Here is a 21,216-nt window from a genome sequence, read left to right on the forward strand (position 1 = left end):
GGATGTGGACAGCATGGAGAGGGTCCAGAGGAGGCCACTCGCATGATCCGGGGGCAGCAGGGCAGGCCCTACGAGGAGAGGCGACAGGACCTGAACCTGTTCAGCTTCCACAAGAGAGGAGGGGAGGGGAGATCTAGTGGCCTGTTACAAACTAGTCAGAGGGGATCAGCAGGCATTGGGGGAGTCCCTGTTCCCCCAAGCACGCCCAGGAGTGACCAGGAATAACGGTCACAAGCTGGCAGAGGGGAGATTCAGATTAGACATCAGAAGGTGCGACTTCATGGTCAGGGCAGCTAGGATCTGGAACCTACTTCCAAGCGAAGTGGTGCTGGCTCCTACCCTGGGGGCTTTAAGAGGAGGTTAGATGAACACCTAGCCAGGGTCGTTTGACCCCAGGACTCTTTGCTGCCATGGCAGGGGATCGGACTCGATGATCTGCTCAGGTCCCTTCTGACCCGACCAACTATGAAACTATGAAACTCCCTGACTTCGGTTGTGCTAATATTTTTACCTAGCTGATGTAGGCATAAACATTTCTTTATCATGTGCCTGCTCCAATTCTTTTTTTTTTAATTGTGTTTCTTTTATGTTTGCAAATGATAAAGTGCATTAAACCACAGAGCCCTAGAGCCATTCATTTTGGTGACACACAATAGTCGTGCTATCAGCCAGGAAAAAGAAAGTCACACGAAATATAACCGGGGAGTTTTCCCCGTGTAAATGGAGAACAGGAAATTGGACTTTAAGGAAGGGAAACGCAGGGGTTTCTTTTCAATCAGGAAGCCAACAAAAATCAATACCCAGTCTCAGATTTCTTCTGTCTTCCTTTATGTATTAATGATGACATAAGTCTTCTCTGCATAATTTACCTTATTTGGGGTCTCAGCCTTGCATATTTAATATGTTCAGATGCCCTGCCTCTGTTCACAGAGGATGATCTTTCTGTGCTTTAAAGGTGTGTGCGCCAGGTCCTGTGCGTGCTATCACTTATTTATTGCCTCCCTGGTGGCGGGCTGGAGCCAACAGGCATATCATTAGAGTAACTCAGACTGGGAACCTGTGGAAAGTCCAAGTACGTTCATAATTGACCATTAGCCACCGTAGATTTGTGTTTGAATGCGTGTGATTCTGACCGCAGGAGGTTCACATTTCTTTCTTCAGTAACCCCTTTATCTTTCAAGGCATGTACGTATATGAAAACCTTGCATTTCTGATCCGCTGTATCCCTGTGTTGAATTATTTGACGGCTTGTTAATAGAAACAAACTGATTTTGTTTGCAGGAAAACTTTCAACTACACCAAAACTAAGTGCCAACCTCTTCTCCTCCCATTTCTTCCCCAAAAGAAGCGTTGGGAGTGGGGCGGGGGGGAGAGAAGAAAAGAAAAGGAAAAAGTGAGAGTGAAAAAGATATTATCAGAATCAATGGAGCCAGCAGCATAATCTGCAAGTTCTGGGCATACTGTTATGATATCTGAAACATAATTATCAAGCTTAAGTTAATTAGACTAATGCTTAGAAAATCTGGCATGGCAGATTGTGGTAAGTAATTATATATACCGATTAAAAGATGTAATACACAGTGAGCAAAGGCAAAGGAAAACTCCATTTGACACAGCCAGTGAACATACACAATTAAGAAGTCAAGTATATGAGCACTGACAAAGATACTGAACTTTGTGGAAGATGATGGGCACCATGCCAGCTTCCCGGTGGAGCAGACTTTATGTACCATCAGTAAAATATTGTTCTTTTTTTTATTAAAAGCAGAACTGCAATTTCCTAGCCGAAATATATATGAAGGGTCATTTGGTTTCTGCAATATGATCAGCTGACACGAGTACAGACAGCCCTGTAAGTGGCTTTTTGTTTGAAGAGTTTCACAGGATGTCATGTGGCCATGCAGAAAATAAAGCTGTTGAGACTGTGCCTTGCACAACTACAGCACCGCCAGCGAAAGGGAATCATTGTCGCAGGGCAGAGTGCCCCGGAGTCGCTCGTCCACCATGGCGTGACTGAGCGTGGAGCTGGGATAACCCGGGCACAGAGAAACACCCTAGTGTCCCTCCTGGCAGGGGCTGGCAAAACGGTTGTGAGAAGGCCGGAAAGCTGTTCAAGTGATTGAGACACCTCGTGTAAATCCTCCCACGGTGCTCCCCTCACCAATTCTGCCATCACGAGACGGAAACAGAAACCCGCGTGGTGCCTAGCAAACAGCTGAAACCAAAGACCTGTGCCAAATCCGAGCCACACATTTAGGCAGCTTTAACTTTAGCCCAAAATACTAAGGGAAGCTTTTGGGATAATGTAGAAACTCTGCTCATCGAGCACATGTACGATTCACATCTACTGAAAACTTCTCTGAACTCTTCCTTCAGTCCCCTACAATTAAATTAAAGCTGTGCCAGAGGCAGTTTTCATTTTTTGAGGTTCAGCAAATTCTGGGTAGCATTTTCCCCACCAGTTTCTACTTCACTTATTTATTTCGTTGACTTTCTGTCCACGTGCTGCCTGGCTCTCTCCAGCTCCTGAGCGCGTGGTCTAAATTACAGGAATAGCGCTTCTTCAGGGTTCTCCAGCCTGATCGGCTATAGGACGTGGCGCAAACCATTATTACTGATGTATTATATTATTGCAAAATACTGTTACCTATGCATTCTTATACTGAAGCACTAGAGAAGTGTGGGTTGGTATAGGTAGAAATATGAGCGCTGACTTGCCCTTCCCTCTTTAATAAGACTTACAGTATTTTAATAAAAAGCACTTACCTATAATCTTCATTGTGCCACGTATCCAGCTTGTAACAAGTTCTCCCCATATCCACAGATATTTTATAGATTATTTAAAGGAAATTTTACTTTCAGACTGGTTGGTCATCTTCATTATTCACTGGGGGTGAAACTTCAGGTCTCCCTCCAACTCTGCAGAAAAGGATTTCTCCAGAGGGCCACTATCAAAGCTTGGCAGTGGGGAAGATATTGGACTCCTTCCCATAAGATGAGAGCTGGGGGTGATTTTTCCCGTATAGCCCAGTCAAAGCTAGAGCCTACCTGAGTTTCACCCAAATAAAGCTTGTGGCTTTTGGCTCACAATGTGTACTGCTTTGTCAATCGGTGTAGCATATTTCTGGAGATGCAGAGCTGTTCACAGAACCCAAAACCGTCTGTGGGCTCGGGCTCTTGCAAGCTAATGAAAGGCAGTGATGATACCTCAAGAGCAAAAATCACAGCGCGCTCTCTTCTTGCCGTGCGTTGCTCCTACAAGTAGAAGAAACAGAGAAAGGTCTGAAACAAAGCCCTGATCAGGACAACATGACATTGTGCCAACAGAAACCTCTGTAATATTGCTAAGCAGACACCGAGCTATTCAGGAACAGAGCTGATATTGTAGCCTGCAGCAAGCTAAACCGGTCGTCGCAGCAGTTGCTGTTCAAAGAAAAGGTCGGGGTAGACATATATTTTTCATAAGTGTTCTGAAGGCCGGGGGCAAAGGCGCTGAGTGTCCTTCCTCGTCCAAATGCACGTGCAGTGTGTAAGGGCCAAATGCCCTGTCTGAAACAGATTCGGCAGCGGAAAGCCCAGGGAAATGCACTCAGTGAGGCTAGTGGGGTCGTGGGGCAGCGCTCTGTTGCTCTAGGAAAGGGGCTTGGCTAACATCCTCTGTTTCTGCAAGGCTCAAAGGGTCAGGGGTGGCATGGTCTGCCAGCAGTGGTATGTAGTGAATGTATATAGGGAAGAAGCATCTCTTTCCTAATATATGTCCAAGAGGCATGCTGCTCCTTGCCTGGAGCAAGCTGAAACTCTCTCCCCCGCTCCCGCTCTGTTTCTGTATTGGTAGGAGCATTCCCAGGAGGTCAAAGGAGCGATTCTTCACCTCTATTCAGTGCTGGGGAGGCCACACCTGGAGTCCTGTGTCCAGCTGTGGCCCCCCCACTACAGAAAGGATGTGGACAAGTTGGAGAGAGTCCAGCAGAGGGCAGCAAAAATGTCCCCCGTGGGGCTGGGGGACATGACTTGTGAGGCGAGGCTCAGGGAAATGGGTTTATTTAGAGTGCAGAAGAGAAGACTGAGGGGGGATTTGATAGCAGCTTTCAAGTCCCTGCAGGGCAGCTGCACAGAGGATGGAGCTGGACTGGTCTCAGTGGGGGCAGATGACAACAAGGAGCAATGGGCTCAAGTTGCAGCAAGGGAAGTTGAAGTTAGGTAAGTCTAGGGTAGCAAAACACTGGGACAGGTAACACAGAGAGGTGGTGCAGTTGCCATCCTTGGAGGTTTTCAAAACCCAGCTTGACAAAGCCTTGGCTGGGATGATGTAGTTGGGGCTGGTCCTGCTTTGAACAGGGGTTGCACTAGATGAGACTCCTGAGGTCCTTCCAACCCTCATTTTCTATGATTCCTCCAGTCTGGCACTCCCTGGCCTGCTCCGACAGCCCCGCTCCGTCCATGTCCACCACCCCCGAATGCAGGGTTTGTGCATGCTCTGCTGTGGACAGCCTATTTTGGAAAGATTGCAGTGCGAGCAAAGAAATTAGTCAAACATCCGCGTAGCGTCTTTTAAGGAAACTTCCAATTTACAGGTTCAGCTTATAAGGCACGATTCAGCCAACTGGCAAAAACTGGGAACGGCAGTTAGCCATCTGGAGTTTCCGACTTGCAGCACTGCTCGCATATCCGTGGTTGTATGCCATGCAGAACCCTCTGTGATGTCAGGAAAAGCAGCGTGAGCCACTGCCAGGTTGTATATGTATTTAAGATACAGAGGACGTCTTATTTTTCTTTTGCTGCTGCTTTAGGAGATGAGTTTTTCAGACTTTGGGGCATTTATCCTTGACAAAACCTGTCTGGCAAGAATGACACTAGGTCAGCAGAATAACAATGGGTTCTTAATGCAGCTTGTCTTTTAGCATTTCTTTCATTTCTCAGAGCTAGAGTAAATGTCATTCATATTGCCAGAATATAATGGGAACATTGAGATACTAATTTTTAAAACTATACACAACTTTTTAAAAAATAGTTTTGGCCTCGCTGCTGTGTGTCGTCCTCAGTGTGTCAGGAGCAATTCCGAGGTCAGACAGCCCTTAAGGTACTTGCAAAGGTCATGGTGTTGTCTTTTCAACCCCGGTGCCTCTGTGAAATATTCATGGTATTGCTGCGGTATTGGAATAGGATTTAATGTTTCATTGCAGTGCCATCTGTTTTTTGGTTGGTGTTATTTTTTTCCCGCAGGTGGGGGGGCAGGGGAGCAGGGCGGGAGTGGGAAGTGATGCAAACATATGGATTCAGATCTGATGTGAAAGGCATTAAATGAGCATTAACTCCTCCATAACAAAATAGCTTGTCTGATCCTAAGTGTTTTCTTTCCAGTGTGCAAAGCCTTTCTGCTGAAACTGCCTTCCTACACATAGATCATCTTCAGGACCCAGTTTGTGTTGCTGCTCAAAGGCTGCGAGGCCGCATTCAAAGAGCTTTTATTATGAAATATAAAGCTCGCCTGTACAACTTAGAGGAGGCAATGCTTTCCTCACCCAGACAAGCAGCCCTGGTGAGCACGGGGGATACGTTTGCTAGAGTTCTCCAGAGGATCCTGGTGGCTCAGGGGTTTGCAGGGAGAGAGATGAATCTTGGAGGTGAAGCAAGCACGGCTGGGGCAGGGCTTTCCACCTCCCACCGTGCCGGTGCTGCAAGGCAGCTTCCAAGAGCTACTCTCGCAGGACTCTTTGTTTGTTTCAAAGGAGCCAGGTGGGTTTTCTCATTGTGTTCACGTACGGTTTTGCTGTGAAACATGTTTCTGAGGGTCAGAAACCAGGCCCGACTGAGCAAAGAGTTTCCAGTCAGATGCATGTGCTCTCTAGGTCCGTATTCCATACAGGGCTTAAGAACAGACATAGGCAGACGAGCTTCTTGGGGTCGATGTGATATCTTTTATTAGACCAACTAAATAGTTGGAAAAAATGTTCTTGGCAAGCCTTTGGGCACAAATGCCCTTCTTCAGGCACAGGGAGAGTGCAGATTGCCTTCCCTGTGCCTGAAGAAGGGTGCCTGTGCCCAAAAGCTTGTCAAGAACAATGTTTCCAATTATTTAGTTGGTGTAAAAGATAGTTGGAAACATTGTTCTTGACAAGCTTTTGGGCACAAGCACCCTTCTTCAGGCATAGGCAAGACAATCTACACACTCTCCCTATGCCTGAAGAAGGGTGTTTGTACCTAAAAGCTTGTCAAGAACAATTTTTCCTGTTTAGTTGGTCTAATAAAAGATATCATATTCACCCAAAAAACCTTGTCTGCCTGTGTCCTTAGACCAACCAACACGGCTCCAACCAACACCACCCCTGAAACGAGAATGGCCATAGCTTTCAGTGTGGGCTTAGAGGTAAGCAGCGTTGAAGTGCTTTGCCGAGGACGGCTGACATTACTCTCGCATGTCAAGTCAACCATGTGTTTGCAGTTCCTCCCGCAACGCATCGAAAACCAGGTGAGAAGCTTAAAGCCATGACAGCAAAGGGTCAATGCAAAAAGTAGTTTTTTTAAAATACATCATTGATGCTCTGGACTCCAGTGAAGCAGATGAATGATGAAGATAATATCAGCATTAGTGATAATGAATACATTGTCCTTTTCATGTATATATGCCCAAATAATAAGGGGAGGAGGAGGCGGGGAATCTCCAGTAGACATGGACAAAATGTAACGCCTCAGAAAACACAGATGATTTATTTGGGGCACCTTATCCATTCATCCTGGCTGGGTTGAACAGAAGACAAGCACACAGCAGACTCCTCCAATGACAAGCATTTATGTTTTGGACTCATTAGAAGTCCTGCTGTAAACGAGGTAGGATCCCAAGTCAAACCAGCGGATTGGGAATTCACAGGATGCCGATATTTTTTTTTCCCTAGCGGGTGTAGCGATTGTGAAGGTGATTAAATGACAGCAGAGTCTGTGCTACCTGTTGTGTAGATGCAGGCCGGGGCCGGGGCCGATCTACATGGCGCGCTCATAGGGACATCATCGCGGGATGCTGTGGAAGTAGCACAGGACTTTTTAACCATATAAGTTATATCCTTCATGCCTAAGGCCCTACCAGGAGTGGGGCTATATGTTGCAAGGCCCTGTATAGTCACAGCCCCTGTCTGGGCCCTAAGTCTAGATCAGTGGTTCTCACCATTTTGGGGCTGAAGGCACCCCCTGCTAGCCTCAAGTCATCCTCCGTGTCTTTTGTGATTGAGCGTCACCCCAAACTGAACTTATTTATTACAGTGCTTACCTCCTGGCAGAGAGAAGGGCAGTAGGGGAGGGGAGCTGCCAGGTAGGGAGAGCCCTACTGCCCTTATCTGCTTATCAACTCGCACCTGGAGCCTGAATCTGTCCTTATCTTCTCACACCTCACTTACCTCCTCACGCTTCCTGTGGCACCCTGGGTGGGCTTCGCTGGCCTAGGTGGACCAGGCAGACCCAGCCAGGGGCAAGAAGCAGAACACGCCAGCACAGGGAACGGTGTGAGGTCGGCAAAAGTCATGTTGTTTCGACGTTTTTAGGAGTGCGGAGGGATTCGCTGGGAGCGATAGGTGTGCAGCGACCCTGTTGTAACAGGCTGGAGCAAGTGGTCGAGCACACAGGGCACAGGGGTCTGACCAAGACGACAGCAAGCTCCCCAAAGGACCCAGCCAGAATCTCATGCTGGCTTTTCTGCACAAAGAGAGAGGTACCACCTGCGTCCTGTTGCCAGCAGAGATGGTCTTCCCTGCGTATGTCTTGGTCCAAAGAAATTTTGGGGAAACGGTGGCCCCAGTGCAACGCTCCCTGCTTCAGCTGCTTTGTCAGTTGCTCGTATCGGCCGGACCCTCTTCTGCTTTCACGCTATCGTACACTGAAGCATTTTGCAGTCTGCGGTTATCACAGAGAAACTTTCAGTCCTCTCTCAATTCAGATGGAAGCCTGACCATGAAATACCATTCTGCAGTATTTACCGTAGCACAGACACTCGGTCTGGGAACGACGCGCTGCAATCCCAAGGCGTATTCGCACTGACACCGCCAGTTGGATAGCAAGTAAGATCGGATCCAAATTGTGAGGCTGGCAAAGTCTTAGATCTTCCTTTGGCTACTGGCTTCGATAATGTGATATTATACTATATAATTGGCTAGGCAATTGAGTTTTGTTGTAGTGCGGTAGTTTGACATAATTACCTTCCAGCACTCTAATTTTTCTTGTACGTTAATACTTCGGGAGTTGCAAACTCTTCAGCATCAACACCACACATTCACTGAGAATCAGAATATTGCTAATTAATATCAAAGCTTTTTTCAGCACTTTTAGCTGGAAAGCCACATAAACGACTTGTGCTTTCCTGCCAGCGGTTTTGCATAAGTTGAAGATGCAGTAATGTGTTTGTCACTCAAAAGTAATGGCTGTTGCTAGACCCAGGATGACAGCAGCCTGCCAGACTGTGAATTCTGAGTTCCTTTCTGCAAAGGGCAAGAAGAAGTCCCACCACGCGAATGTGTTATGAAATAATATTGCATTTCCCTGAAGGACTGCGGTGATAAAAACGCAAAGCGTTCTGCAGCACGCACAACTTTTAGTTATGTGATGCTGGGCGGCACGAGTGAGAAAATGAACATTTTTTGCAAAGAGATATATTTCAAGAGCTTTGCTGTTTACAAGTAATCAAAACTGACAGTCATGGATTATTGGTGGAAGAGCATTTTCTGCTTGAGGTGAAAGAAGAGGGTAATTTATCAGGAAGCCCAAAGAATCAGACATCAGTAATGATCTGCTTGAAGAAGGGCATATCTTAGCAATAGTGCATTTATTCGTACCGCAAGGCAAGAAGATGTACTAGGTTGGTAAACAAGACTCTCGGTGCTTGAAGAATGTCGAGCAGACACGCTATGTAATTTGCCGGGCAGCGGTGATTTGAGGGTTGTGTAATGTGTGCTTCTGCGTCTGTCTCAAATTTTAAAAAAAAATAGAAAAGTTTATAACATAATAGAAGCAGGCTGCAATCAATGGCTGCTTTCTGGAGCCATCCCAACCCTGCCTCTGAGAGGGATGTAGCTCAGCCACATTAATTTGTTCTCTTATCTCTGTTATTAATGCTTGCATTTCTGTGATATTCCTGTATCCATTAAGCATGGAAAAAGCTGCTTTTCCACTGGTTTCAAATAGGTTTTGCTTGCTTATGTGTGCGGCTGGTTAGCTCTCCATCTGGAGTGGGGACCTTGCTTACCTCTCCTCGCACACACGAGCATTACTGACATTTCTAAACCGCGCGCCACAGGTTTCTGCAATGCAAAGCGGGCTTGGCAGCCTGTCAGGTCACCATTTTGTGCGACGCCTGGGCCATCCACGTGCGTAGCACCGGCGCTGTGTGCACCGTGGCACTGGCAGCATGTCTGGACCACGCTGGGAAGCGCAGCCTGCCTGCCCTGCGCCCCTGCATGCAGAACAGAGCTGCCTCGGAGTGGCCCTGCACGCCCCTCGGGCAAGCACGCCAGCATCCTTTACCTTTCCTCACACCCCTCCCCAGGTGCAGGGAGCAAAACCCCAAGAGTGATGAGAAGGCTCTGTTTTCCTCCCCGCCATCCTCTTCGCAAGGCATGTGTGGAGAGCTTGTGCTGGATTACAGAGTCTGAGGAAGCGAAAAGGGCTGTCATTATCCTCCTTCCATTGCTCGTCAGAACTTGCCCCAGACAACGCTCACGCTGACCCCTGCAAACTCCTCTCTGCCAGCAGCTCGCTGAGCTCCTGCCAAAGGGTTTCTTGCCACTCTTTAGTCCCTGGAGGCTGGCGAGCGGGCTGTGGGTGCAGTTTACTTAGCAACGGTGATTGGAGGGCTGCGTAATTGCTGTATCTGTGTTTAGCGTGGAGGGATGCTGTGTTGCGCCCCGTAGACACCGCTGACTCCTCACCCAAACCAGGCAGGTTTCTAACCCAGCGGGAAGCGCCGAGGGTTGACTGATTGTGGGAGGGAGTGCTGAGCCCACGGTGTGAAAAAGGGGTAAACGCCACCCCGAGCACTTTGTCCCGAGGATAACGGGCAACCCGCGCTCTGGCTGGTGGCGTCATCTTGGCATTACGCAGCATACACGTACCGCCCTCGCACCCAACCAGAAAGGTAATGAGGCACATGAGGCTCGGCCTGTCTCCATCCTGAATCAGGAGCGCTTGTGGAAATCCACAAAGAAGCATTGCAGGCAGGTGCCACAAGATGCCAGGATGCAGCGGGCCGTGTCCCTATGAAACGGCGGAGGGTGAGCGGCTCCATCAATGCTTGGGCCAAGCCAGCACGTAGCAGCTTCAGGAGCAGAGGAGGTCAGCTCGTGCATTGTTAGCAGGAGCCATGCACTCCCACCTTGCAGCCCATTGGGAAGGGGGTAAGGTGGCTTTCCTTCTCCCACTCCTTGCCTGCAAATTCCCTCCTGCTCTTGAATTTAGCCAGGGGAGCTCCCCGCCAGACAGATCCAGGGCTCTTAGAGCCGCCTTTTGCCCCTTTTCCCCAGGCAAAGGAGGGGGCAGTCGCACGGAGTAAATAGGACAGGCTGTTCTGCCTGCTGCGTAAGTCAAGCGATTTCTCTTGCTGGAGGTACAGGATCCAGTGCTGCCCCCTCTACCCCCACAGTAACCTCGTGTCCAGGACTGATTGCTTTTAAAGGTTAGTGGTTGTGTAGCAAAGGAAAACTTCCTCCTCTCGTCACCTTGGCGCTGATTTCCGTTCGGGAAATGCAGCGCTCGTGTATCGGCACCGAAAGAGAGCGCACCATGCTCGGGGACGCCTCGTGCTGGGTGAGGTCTAGAGCGGGGTGGTGGGAACGCACGGCGGTGTTAAAAGGCTCTGCCATTTCTCGCGGTAGGTGGAATTAAAATGAATGGTGGCCTGGAAGGGAGCCCGGGTTTGTCCTGCACTGTCTGGCTCTCGGGGTTTTAATCCATCTTTGGGTTCTGGCTGGCTGGTCTGAGAAACCAGTGGCCAAGCATTTGGCTCAGACCAACAAACAGCAAAGCCTTAAAAAACCCAGTTCTGCTTCTCAAGAGCACAGCAGGGAGGCAGGAGAGGGGGAAGGTGATGCCCAGGACTCCTGGAAAGTGGAGAAAGGCATCAGGAGACAAAAGGGGCCATGGAGGGAGGTGTGGGGAGAGAGGGCTGAGCAGGGCAGGCTTGCCCAGGCACCATTACCCACTTGGTGGGTTTAACTTCTTCCTCAGCACTAGCATATCCCTCTCTGCGAAACACAGGAAGCCGGGACCGTTTCCTGACTAGCCACAAGCATCTTCCTGTTGCACCAGTTGAAGCGGCGCAGTCTCGCGCGCAACCGCATTTGCATTTGTTTGAAGGCACTTAGCACCCGGGCTTCTGTTTCTGATGCAGGTACTGGAGGCAGACAGGATAGATGATGACAACGTACACAGTGTACCTTCCCCTGGTTTTTAAATCTTTCTCCGTAATTCTATAAAATCATTACAAGATAGATTTATAACATACCTACAGCTAATATAAAAATGAAAATTAGTCTTGTACCAGTGAAACAGTAATACGGTTTCATTTGCCTACAGCTATCATATCATATCTGCCTTGGCATGGAAGGAAATAGCTTTCTAATGTAGCCTCATCTGCTGAGCAGAATGAAATCTCTGCAGCAGAATGTAAAGCTGCGTCGGACTGTAGCTGGCAGCAAAATTTGGAGCAGGAGAAACATAGCAGAAATAAAAGTATTTGTGAGGTGGATATATGCTAATAATCCTAGTTTATTGCTAAACGTGCCATATATGGCAATGCAGTTGCCTTGGCTAAATGCAGCATTGTTTTCATCTCTGCTCTTAAGAGCTTTATTTTCTGTGCTAAAGTTTGTTCAGGAATAAGAGGTGCAAATTCGTTATTTTCCACCATTGTCTCACACAGCCACAAAAAAGTAGACATTAAGTTATTCCTCGGAAGCACCGGTGCTCCTAGGACAGCCCGCACTGCACTGTGTACCTAGACACGTTTGAAACCTGCAATACTTTTGAGCGAAAATAGGCATTTAATTTGAATGTTCTTGATGTTTCTGCCATCTTGTGCAGTGACTGCCTTTGTCTGATCAGCGGCTGCCGTGCTTTGAGGTTGTTTAGGTAGGAACAGGGATGCGTGCGCTAGGGCGGTGTGTTAGTGTGAAGGGATTGGCTTTCCTGACACAACTGATGGCATGTAGCACTCACCCTGCACCAAGTAGGACTTTGTATGTGCCGCCGTTTCCAAACCTAAGGCAGTAATGAACTATTTCACATGCATGTTCTCATTCCCATTTGGATGGGCAGCTGGCACACAAGGTGGTTAATGGGATAAAAGGGCATGGTTAGGTAGCCCCCACTCAGCTTGGCTAAACTTCCATGGAGGAAGGATATGGACCTAAACTGAAATGGCCTCAAGAGCAATCCTGGCTGCCTGGGCAGAGCCAGTTTTACATGATATATCTGTATAATGTCATACTTGTATGTCATAGCACTCATTCATCAACCCCAAGCCTTCATCAGGCCATGGACTGCCCATCCTGGACTAGGAGCATTTCCCCTCCCTTCCCAAAGTACCACCCCTACCAGTCCCACCCATCCACCCAGAATCGACCAGCTCCATCCAAATCTATAGCTGCTGGCCCAGACAATCCATGCTGTAATCACCCATCTCCACAGACGCCACCGGTATCACCCTCAGCGGATCCCGACCGCGCACGCATAATTTGACCGTGGGAGCGTTGAGAGAGCATGAACTAACTCCGTTCTTCTCCCTTTCCCCTGCCACTGCAAAGCTGGAACGCCACGACAAAGGCGAAGAGGATGCCCCCAGCAAGTGGCGCTCAGAGGAGGACATGGCAGCCGAAGCCGCAAGTCTGAAGAAATATTTCCAGTAAAAACAGAGGTAAAAAACCCCATCCTGAGCAGGTGGCACAGATTAATGTATCCAGGCAGCACCCAAGACTGGTAGGTCCCACCTGGGCACCCTAAAAATGCAGACCCTGTCTCGAGGCATTGGTAGGGCAGTGAAAGCACAAGAAGTGGAGGCAGGAAACCCTACAAGAGACAGACGGTAGAGGGAAGGGGGCACAGGAGCTGCACATGGGAGGGCAGGGAGTTTCTTTGCCTTATGCCCATGTCAGCGTAGTTCAAAACTGATGCTCTTACAGTGATCCCTCCAACACAGGCCTCCTCCAAAGCCCCCATCACACCTCAGAGGCAGATTTAGCATCCAATTCCCAGACAACAAGACAAAATTGATTAGAGAAGCCTGAATTTGCCAGCAGCCACCGCTCAGAGGTGTCTGTCACATCGCTTCCCTTGGAATAGGAAATAGCCTGGGTGTCCACGCGGTGGGTGTTTGTCACGTGTTTGCTGGTTAAAGAGAGGTGTGTGTGTATACTTGTGTATTTTCCTTCCTTCCATCATAAAGCACTTGTTTGATTTCATTCACAAAATTAACCCGCTGAAGAGCCACGTGTCCTGGTAAGTTTTCCACTGGTCCAAAAGGGAAAAGTTTTGAAGGAAAGGGGGAAAAAAATAGAAACTGCTTAGGCAAGCACTTGGATGTCGTGCTCTAAAAACTGAGGTATTTTCATCCCGCGCTGGTAGGCCCAAATGTCAGAGCTTTCCAAGAGTGCTGAATTGCCACCGTGAGATCAATATGAGCTATGCTGGGATGTGTGCGGGTGTAAGGACTGCAAAGGCTTCCTTTTCTGTCTGTCACTTGCCATCGTCGAATGCTCTCGTTCCAACCTCATTTTGTCCACAGCTGTGACTTGCGGCTCCCAGCGCAGTTGGCAAAACTTTTGGCTAACGCCCCACAAGACGCTCAGTGAGCATACGGGGCTGACCTGATATGTATGTCATTGCTGTTGGGTCTGTGTTGTTATATGTTGCTTGCCATTGCTTTCACCCCATGATCCCCAAACTTGCGGCATCACCGTGAAACTCCTGTTCCCGGCAGAGTGTTGTCTTTGGAAATGTGAAGGCTCTGAACATCATTTAAAGATGCACTTCAGCATCTTTTGGACTTCTCACACCTTGTCTGCTCCCTTGACCCTATTTCTGAAAGGATGAAAACTCCTAGCAAATTAATGAGGGCATCATCATTTTCCTTCAGTGCTATTTTTGCTTTTTACCTATGGAGGATTTATTCTGGCATATCTAAGCATCCCCAGATGCAATTTCAGTTGAGTTTTTATTGCTGCCTGTGAGACGGTTAGAAAAAGCTGAATGTAGAAATTCAGGAACCAACAAACAACAGCATTTTGGGTCTTTTGCACTGTCGTTCTTGCTGAGCGCTTGGAGGGGAAATACTGGTTCATCAGGTTTATTTGTGTGATTCCTCTACACCAATTCATTGGGTTGATTCCCAAGGGAGGACTTGGGTACTCACAGCATGGCTGAACAGAGGGCCTCAAATATTGAGAGATGTGATTAGATACCGTGTCCCTTCTGAGACCATTCGATGCATTTGAATGGTTTACTCGTGGCAGGCACGTGACACTGTAAGGTCCAGGAAAACCACGCAGCTGTATTCACTGGATATGTCTCATCTGATGCCTGAAAGTCGACTCCTAACAACGGTCCTTTGGTGGGAAATGATGCAAGCCGGCGCAGGGCAGAATGGAGGGGGCTGCTGCCCAAACGGGACTTGGCACAGGAGGTCCTGCTAGCGCAGGGTAGGCCTGGCTGTGGTCCTGCTCACGGTGCATCCCAGTGTCAGCACTTGCAGGTGTTGTTAGACCAAGGACAGCTAAAACCCTGTGGTCGGTTCTTTCTCCATCACAAAGAAGGGAAAATATCACGTGAGTATAATAGGAAGCTCTTAATGGTCTCCCTCCTATGTCTGCGAGGCCTTGTTCTCCCACAGACTCTCCTGACTGTTGGAGCTGCCTGCTAGCGTGCTTGAACATCGGACCCCTGGCTGCACGAAATGTCCTGGGGGTTGCTTGAAGAAATAAATCCTGCTTAGCATCTCTGGCTGCATTTTATTCGATTCTGGGTCACAGTAAGTAGGTAATTCCTTGCAATGATCGGAAGACGCGGTTTCGTTTGTGCACGTGGCCACATACATGAGGTGAGGCTGAAGAGCTGTGTAGCACAAGTATCCATGCACACCCCTTCTTTCACCATTTCCCCGCACCTCGTTGTATTCCTGCCTCGTCAGGCAGAGTCTTCCTCTTCAGGACATCTGCAACTGCAGCCGGGCTCCTGGAGGACGTAGTACAGAGCCTCTCCATGGCCAAAGTAAGATGACCCACCCTGCCTGCCACAGCTCGGCACCTCCGTCTCGCTGCAGCCTGGGCAACCTGAATGCACAAGCACAACAGATGCTTTTATGGGGAATACAAGTTAATTGGAAAAAAAAAAGTCTTTCTTCGCTTCGAAGGTGCCACGTCCTTGCTTGATATCACCAAGGCTTGGCACCATCAGTAATTCGGGCACTCAGTTATTCAGCTCAAGAACGCTTACTGAAAGGTGCCCTGAGCGGGATGGAGAGACAGAGAAAGCGCGCTTCTTGCGAGGGCAATGCTGCGCGCTGTGTTCCCCTTCTCGAGTCTGTTTTTAGATGCATCTCGCCAGGTTTCTACCCAGCACAAGAATGAAGAGCCTTGTTAGTAGGGTAAATGTTTTGATGTCCTGCTGTCTCCTGAATTTGAAAGCACAGCACACGTACCAGAGAGTAGCGAAGATGAGAAGTGTGCCTACTGACTCTCAGGTGTGATTCGAAATATGCTTCAGTCTGTCTGGCTGTCTGCCTGCCTGGCTGGCTCTCCACGAGCCCCCTCCTTGAGCTGAGAGACAAGTCCCAGGAAAGCTCCCTGTTACACCCACAACCAAAGCCACCCTCTGATGCCATTAGAGCTTCAGCCAACCTCAAGCGCAATGCCAGAGGGTCCCGCTGAATAACAAGGATGACGGTGACACCGTGGCCAGCTACCGGTGGGGCTATATATATCCAGTAGGTTTTAATTGCTTAAACACATGAATATTTTACGTGTCACTGCAAAGGCAGGATCTGCTTTTAAGGGCTCAGAATAAAGCATCCTGCATGCCAAGGGTGGCTGTCTGGTGTCAGGCCTCCTTACGCGCCCGCCCTCGACTTGACACCACGACTGAGAAGTTGTCTTTTCCACACTCTCAGACAATGTGAATTGTAGTCTCCTTTTCTTCCCATCCAAAAGAGAAGGAGGTGCTAGAGGCAGATGTGGGCCCAGGCAATGGGTTATCTGAGCCCCACTCCCCTCCCCCTAAGGGCCTGTCTCAACTGGTGTCATTGGGCACCACCCTTTGCTAGCCCCATGGACATCCACTGAGCCCCTAGCCCCAGCTGGCCTGGGAAGCCCTCCTGTTATTAGGCCTAGGAGGGTTAATTGTTTGACCCTTTTTTCTCCCATGGCTCCTGTTCTTCTTGGCACTCAGTTCTTGGCCTTTCGAGAGAAGGGGGCACAGGGTCGTCATCTTGCAAATGAAGGGGGCATGGGGTCATCATCGTCATCTTCTTGCCTATGACTTCAGAAAGTCGACTCCTCCAACCATTTAAGAGTAGATCCAACAATATTACTACAGTCTTTCAGACTGTTTGCTCCCTCTGGTAGATCACAGAGAGGGCAGCCGGTTAGTATATGCTGGGCTGTCTGATCTCCTTTGCCACAGGGGCGTGATGGTGAGTTTGTAAGGCCCATTTTATGTTTTATTTTATTGAAGGCTCCATAGCCTGATCACAGCTGCTTCAGGTTTACCCCTGCCTTACATGGGAGTTTAGGACCAGGAGGGTGTGCAGATGGTAGTTGTGTGTGGTTGTTATTCCACTGCTTTTCCCACCTTCTCTGAGGCCATGATGTCCCCTGCTTCCTCTCTGGTGTTTCTGGCAGATACTGGTAGGAGTTTTCTGCTTCTTAGACGTTTCTGCACTGAATATTTTTCTATCATGTCTTGCTGTTGGACTTTGGTGACTGATGGCAGAGGGTGACATTGTCTGCCCCCCATGCCAACTCTCTGCAGCCTACACATGGATCCGAAGCCCACCCTGTAGCTCTAACAGCAGGAGCTTGGCCACTGGATATGCAGCAAAGCAGAGCTAACCCCTGGCCTGCCCCACTGCCACCCTCCCCATTGGCCTGCGTGGGAGTGCGATGTGTGCACAGCGTGTGCCCGCGTACCCCGTGCAGTGCGGCCGGCACCGTGATGCAGGACACGCTGCTGTGGCGTGCTCAGAGCACAGATCTGGACGTTTGATGGGAGCAGCGTGTGCCAGTCCCCAGAGACCATGGAGATTCACAAGGAGGGAGCAGGTATGACAGCATCAGCACCATCGCATGCCCTCAGCAACGGCATCCGGGTTGAGGACGCCAGGAATGGAGAAAGGCGACTTGCACCATATCCGGCTGCCTCCGGCTGCCCCTGGGCTGACCGGGTTAGTGTGCAGCGCGAGTCCAGGCTGCAGCAAGGTGCCTTAGCCCCTCTGCACAACTGCAGCATCACACTCCCCTCAGCTCAGACGCGTTTGGCAGCAGGGGAGGAACCAGCTGAGCTCCCCTGGCCTTGCGTGGCAGGAGCGCTGGCAGCAGCCTTGCTCCCTCCGCACAGCTGGCTCATCCCGTGAGCTGACTGTTACACAGACCCCACGAGCCCGCGACTGCACTCAGGAACTGTTTGCACATAATCCCCAAGTAAACATGCATTTTAGCAATCAGCTCGAGATTTCTCCGCACTCCAGCCTTAAGTGCTATTAATTAGATCACACATTCAGCAGCCTCTAAGAACCATTAATTAGAAAGTAGGAGCTGACTGCTTGCTTGTCCATGAGAAGCTGCTATGACCCCAGAGAGTGAAACTTCAGCTCCAAAGGCACTGTGCGGTCGCCGTGAGAAACACCCGTGCGAGCGGCTGTCAGGAGGGCAGCAGTGCCCCAAGCCTGCCACGCGGGCATGACATTACACTTGCGGGAGCTGGAAAGTCAGAAGAGAAGCCCGGCTCCGACAAGAGGATCCACGCTCTTTCCCAAAATTAGTTTTCTTGCTGTAAGAAACAAATAAATACAAAGTAATCCTTTTTTCATTTCAGCTGAACACAAGGGAAGCGGCTAGCAGGAGCAGAAGTCCCGTCGGCAAACACAGCCTGGCCTTCAGAAGTGTCGGGAAAGCCTCTGTATGCAGCCCCGTGTGTGCAGGGGAAAGCTGGTGAAGGCACGAAAGTCTTTCTGACATGGGAGAGGTAAACACACCTCATGTCATCGCCGTGCTGCGCCCACAGCGGGTTTGGGGCTGCTCACGCCTCTGAGTACCATCCCCATATCCTCTCATCGGCACAAACTGTGCAGCGTTCAGGGCAGCGGGTGGCAGCCACCCCCGCTGTAGGGGCATAGGGGTTCCCTATGTAAGTGGGATGTGCTGATATGGACTGATATCTCATCTGGCCGTGCACGGCGGGTCTCGCTCCAGTCAGCGTGTGTCAGAGCCGTGGTTGATGCAGTCCCGTGGCAGAGGTGATCGTTTGGCTTCGCTCTGTTGAGGTCTGGCACTTTGCTCCCACTTCAGTGTCCTGCTCAGAGGGCTTTGCTAGCACACGGGCCTACTACTGTCTCAGCACAAGACTGCTTTTCACCTTCGGTGTCTCCATTTCTCAAGGGTCAGTAATACTGGCTCACCTCTCTATGGTCCCTTGAGGCACCCAGATCAGCGCTTGGAAGCTGCAGTTATAGTTCCCGTCAAAACGCCGGAGACTAAGAGGAAGATAGATAAGGCTGCACGGCTTTAAAGGCAAAGTATTAAGTTCATTAGTGTAGTGGGAAGAACCTCTGAAAGGCCAGATGTTCACACGCGTGGCCAGGAGAATTAGTGCTAATCTGAAATATCGTGTACCAAGTATCTTCAGGCTGGTTGATCTGGTTTCATGCTTGGTTAATCAAACAGACTCAGAGATGAGCCAGGGGAGAAGGGGAGGCCAGGCCAGGCCTGATCGGGCAGCGTCAGGGGCTCTGGAAGAAAGCAGATGGGTGGCGTCCAGCCAAACTGAAGTTTCAAAGACGGCTGAAAAGAGCAGTTGAGGGCTTTTAAATCTGAATCGGTACCAAAACGGTGCTGAGCTCTAACCCTGCGCTGTCCTGGCGTGGGTTACTGAAGGATGCGCAGACCGAGCAGTGCCACCCTCTTCGAAAAAGGTTCGTAAAATATGTACAAAGCAACCGTCAGTCGAGGAGAGGCACGCGGTGGAGGCTCAACACACTTGGGCACCAAGGCCAAGGCGAACGCATCTGCACAAAAGAAGCTGACGCTCGTGTGGGGACTGCGGGCACCAGCTCCTCAGGAGCCCCGAAGGGAAGGCACGAAAGTGCAGCTGTCAGGCAAAAAAGGAGACAAGCAAACACTGAAGAGCTCAGGTATTAACAAAGGGTTTTTTTTGTAATCAAGTTATTCTAGTGCTTTGCCTAGCGTCACCGGCAACTTGAATGAGGCCGCACAGCTTAAGAGCTCCCATTATGTGAGTCTGGATAGCCAAGTTGTGTGGGCAGCCAGGTATAAAATGCTGTTCATGTGGGGAGTTGTGTGACAGAAGAGGGATGCGGTTGGACATGTGGCACTCGCCTCTGAACTGTCCTCCTGCGTCCCCTGGGCATTTGCTGGGTCTGTTCACACGCGGGAGGCTTGGCAATGTTTGCACTCGGACGTGTGAGCAGCCCTGCAGCTGCTGTGGGTGCAGCGTGGCGACGACAACCAACCAGGCCGCCACAAGCCGAATGGCAGGTTGGCAAGGCTGCCAAGTCACGTTGTCAGGGCCGTGACTGGCGGCAGTCCTTAGCCAGGTGCCTGCCTGCCACAGCCATCTGGCAGGTGCCGTATGCATGCGGTTTTGTTCAGGCCCGTGCGTGTGCTCATGAGTCTGTTGCCTTTGCACAGCAGCGCATCCTCAGGGCGCACGCGCATCCGTGATGGTGACGTCACATCCAGGGCACATGCTCTGTTCGTCTGTCCCACATTATGCTGCTGCTTATGAGTCCGGGATCCAGAACGCCCCTTGCAGCCCCTTGTCCTCTGGCTCCCGTGTGTCCGCCACTGGTACACTCAGTGACCTCAGGCAAGTCCCTTCACCTTCCTGTGCATCATATCCCCTGCCGTCCAATGAGAATAACAGGCCTGCCTGCCGCTGTCGAGTGCCAGGCCATGTACAGGGGTTAGTGCTACTTGCAAGTGAGCTTTGCTTATAGTCTGTGTTACAAATCAAAGCAAAATGTCCAGGGTTCTTGCTCTGCTGTTTTCACAGTCACTGCGCACCATCCTTTCCTCCTCTCCAAGTACAAGAGGCTGCAATCAGAGCTTGCATATGCCATGTCTGGATTTACCACTGAATACTTCATCTTCTCTATCACTAGCCATATTTCCCCTCATAACATGCTAAGCAGCATCCAGCCAATTAACAATATATAAACTCACATTTTGTCTAACACAGGCCAGAAGTGTTTGTTGCTTTTAACTTCATGTCTGTTTTTACGGTCAATATTTTTCAGGTGAGACACTGTCTGGAACAAATCCTGAGGCACGCGAAACCCTAAAAAGGACTCGTGCTCTAGCTCTCCATGGCACTGAAACGGCAGCTAAGCATATTTTATTACATTCTGCAAACACCGGCGTCTTCCTTGAAACATTTTATTACACCTTTGGATATCATCAGGGTTGAATTTCATCTAAAACGACTGACATCCTGGTTCCAAACAGCATTTTGACTAGCGGCCTATATTTCCTGAACTGTGTGCTTTAGAGTGAGTCTTTTAAAATTGTCCCTTGGCCTACATTGAAATAAAATATTAGCAGAAATATTTATCTGCTGTGTTTGGGTACTTTATAAAGCAGTGCTCCATGTTGTGCTTATTGAGATTCTGTTGTAGTACGTAAGGTATTGTATCTCAGAAAAATTAGATCTTTTAGGGCTATTGTGCTCCGCAGAAACCAAGGCTTTGTTACAGCCTAGATAAGATAGACCCGGAGAGCTACCATTTGGCTAGATAAGATAATAGAACAAGCAATGCATAACCTTTCTTAAGATCATACATTTTCCTCCTGCTTTTAATGTGTTGCTACGAAGCTGCGGGGGCTTCAGGCGTACAATACACTTTAGGGAATTAATAAATATGCAAAGCTGCTGAGCTGGTGTTCAACACATTAGGGGTCAGGGCGGCAAAAGTTTGCAGCCTGCAACCAAAAACAGCTTGTCTGGGAGCGGTCAGCG

At 49.5% G+C, this 21,216-nt stretch overlaps 1 protein-coding gene across 18 annotated transcripts in view; it reads left to right on the top strand.

The window, feature by feature from the left end:
• Positions 1-20,810, top strand: part of FHIT (fragile histidine triad) — an 899,923-nt gene extending 879,113 nt beyond the window's left edge. For all 18 annotated transcript variants that reach the window (XM_019504830.1, XM_019504846.1, XM_019504826.1 and 15 more), the window contains 2 exons: positions 12,780-12,889; positions 20,498-20,810. In XM_019504830.1, the coding sequence (XP_019360375.1) occupies positions 12,780-12,881 (102 nt within the window). In that variant the 3' untranslated portion in view covers positions 12,882-12,889; positions 20,498-20,810. The remainder of the gene's footprint in view (positions 1-12,779; positions 12,890-20,497) is intronic.
• Positions 20,811-21,216: the final 406 nt, after the last annotated feature.

This window comes from Gavialis gangeticus, unplaced genomic scaffold (assembly GCF_001723915.1).
Source record: "Gavialis gangeticus isolate Ggan-Ray unplaced genomic scaffold, GavGan_comp1, whole genome shotgun sequence".
Taxonomy (NCBI): Eukaryota; Metazoa; Chordata; order Crocodylia; family Gavialidae; genus Gavialis; species Gavialis gangeticus.